We start from the raw sequence: 2,082 nt of genomic DNA, 5'->3' as shown, positions 1-2,082 counted from the left end.
GGACCTCCAGGGGGGCTTTGCCCTACCCTCCCCCGGCTCCAGAGAGGGGCGGCCGCAGGGTCAGATCGGGTCACCGGGGACACTGAGGTCACACAGCCCCGGTGCCACGGGCGGACAGAGGGACTCGACAGCAGCGGCAGGGGGGGACACCTCATCCCCGGAGGGCCGTGGGCTCCGCTCCGGTGCCGATGGCACGTCCCTCGCACACCTGCAGACATCAAGGAGCACGTGAAGCAGCTGGAGAAGGCCGTGTCGGGGAAGGAGCCACGCTATGTCCTGCGTGCCTTGCGGGCGCTGCCCTCCACCTCCCGCCGCCTCAACTCCAACGTGCTCCACAAAGCCATCAACGGCTTCTTCACCTCCAACAGCGCCGTGCGGGACTTCCTCCTCGGCTTCCTGGAGGAGGTGCGGCAGCAGGGGGGGGGGTTTTTTTTTCTGCGGATGGGACGCGGGAGGGCCAGGGGGCCAGGAGGGACAGAGTCCAGCGCCTGTCTCCTCTTTCCCAGTCCATGGACACAGAAGCAGAGCTGCAGTTTCGCCCACGGATGGGGAAGGCAGCCTCGGCTCCGCTTCTGCCGGAGGTGGAGACGTACCTGCAGCTGCTCCTTGTCATCTACCTGATGAACAGCAAGCGATATCCAGAGGTGAGATTCCTCACCCTGTTCTGCTCCTGTGCCAGGCAGGGGCTGGAGAGGCTCAGTCTCCAGTGGAGCTACAGCCCCACGCATCCCCCCAGGCTCAGCTCTGCAGCTTTCGGTCTCTCTGCTCTCCCCGGGCTGCATTTCCTCTGCTTTGACCTCTGTTCCCTTCCTGCAGGCTCAGAAAGTGTCCGACGACCTGATGCAGAAGATCAGTTCCCAAAACCGCCGGGCCCTTGACCTGGTGGTGGCAAAATGTTATTATTACCACTCCCGCATCTACGAATTCCTGAATAAACTCGACGTGGTCAGGAGGTAGGGGTGGGTCTGGGCACGGGCTCTCCCTGAGCTGGGTCCCACGCGCCCTGGGGAGTGGGGCTATCTCTTCCCTCCTCCCTGATGCGCTCTCTCCCTTTCCCACAGCTTCCTGCATGCCCGGTTACGGACGGCCACGCTGCGCCACGATGCAGATGGGCAGGCCACGCTCCTGAACCTGCTGCTGAGGAACTATCTCCACTACAACCTCTACGACCAAGCGGAAAAGCTCGTCTCCAAGTCCGTGTTTCCCGAGCAGGCCAATAACAACGAGTGGGCTCGGTACCTCTACTACACAGGTGAGATGCAGAGAGTCCCGCACGGCACCGGCGGCTCAGGCTGCACCCAAAATCGAGGGCTCTGGTTCCCCATGGGATGGGGCTTCTGGGCAGGATTTGAAGCCCTGTGTGAGTGAATCCAGTCGGATTCACTCAGTGACTTTTCCAAATGCCTCCTACCCCGTGTGAACGCAGGGCGCATCAAGGCCATCCAGCTGGAGTACTCGGAGGCGCGGAGGACCATGACCAACGCCCTGCGGAAGGCGCCGCAGCACACGGCCGTTGGCTTCAAGCAGACGGTGAGCGGGGATGGGAAACCTGTGGGGTCTGGCACCTCCCCGGTCCCCAGGAGCTGCCCCGGGGTTGGGACTCACCGATCTCTCTCTGCTGAAGGTGCACAAACTGCTGATTGTGGTGGAGCTGCTGCTGGGGGAGATCCCGGACCGGCTCCAGTTCAGACAACCCTCACTCAAGCGCTCGCTCATGCCCTACTTCCTCCTGACTCAGGGTACGGCAGCGCAGCTCGGTCCTGGCACAGCATCCCCTGCTCCAGGGGAGCGGAAAGCACTGAGGAGAGGGCAGTGGCCGTTTCTCTCCTCCCCCTGGAGTGGGACCCAGCCTCGGAATCCACTTGGGGAGGAGGCAGCTCCCATGGGGGTGGCTGGGCTAGGAGTCAGCTCTGCCCTTGCCTTCCCACTGCCCCCCCATTGACACCACCTCCCCTCCAGCCGTCAGGACCGGGAACCTGGCCAAGTTCAACCAAGTCCTCGATCAGTTTGGGGACAAGTTCCAGGCCGACGGCACCTACACCCTGATCATTCGTCTGCGGCACAACGTCATCAAGACGGGTA

At 62.9% G+C, this 2,082-nt stretch overlaps 1 protein-coding gene across 1 annotated transcript in view; it reads left to right on the top strand.

Annotated features, from left to right (window-relative positions):
- Positions 1–214: 214 nt before the first annotated feature.
- The window catches only part of PSMD3 (proteasome (prosome, macropain) 26S subunit, non-ATPase, 3), a gene marked incomplete at its 5' end in the record, with an annotated part of 3,220 nt that continues 1,352 nt past the window's right edge, over positions 215–2,082 (top strand). The window contains 7 exons of the mRNA XM_010187473.1: positions 215–405; positions 507–644; positions 817–953; positions 1,062–1,252; positions 1,427–1,530; positions 1,625–1,739; positions 1,960–2,080. Of these exons, the coding sequence (XP_010185775.1) occupies positions 215–405; positions 507–644; positions 817–953; positions 1,062–1,252; positions 1,427–1,530; positions 1,625–1,739; positions 1,960–2,080 (997 nt within the window). The remainder of the gene's footprint in view (positions 406–506; positions 645–816; positions 954–1,061; positions 1,253–1,426; positions 1,531–1,624; positions 1,740–1,959; positions 2,081–2,082) is intronic.

Source organism: Mesitornis unicolor, unplaced genomic scaffold (assembly GCF_000695765.1).
Source record: "Mesitornis unicolor isolate BGI_N332 unplaced genomic scaffold, ASM69576v1 scaffold31416, whole genome shotgun sequence".
In the NCBI taxonomy this organism is placed as follows: Eukaryota; Metazoa; Chordata; class Aves; order Mesitornithiformes; family Mesitornithidae; genus Mesitornis; species Mesitornis unicolor.
This window is presented reverse-complemented; position numbering and strand designations above follow the sequence as displayed.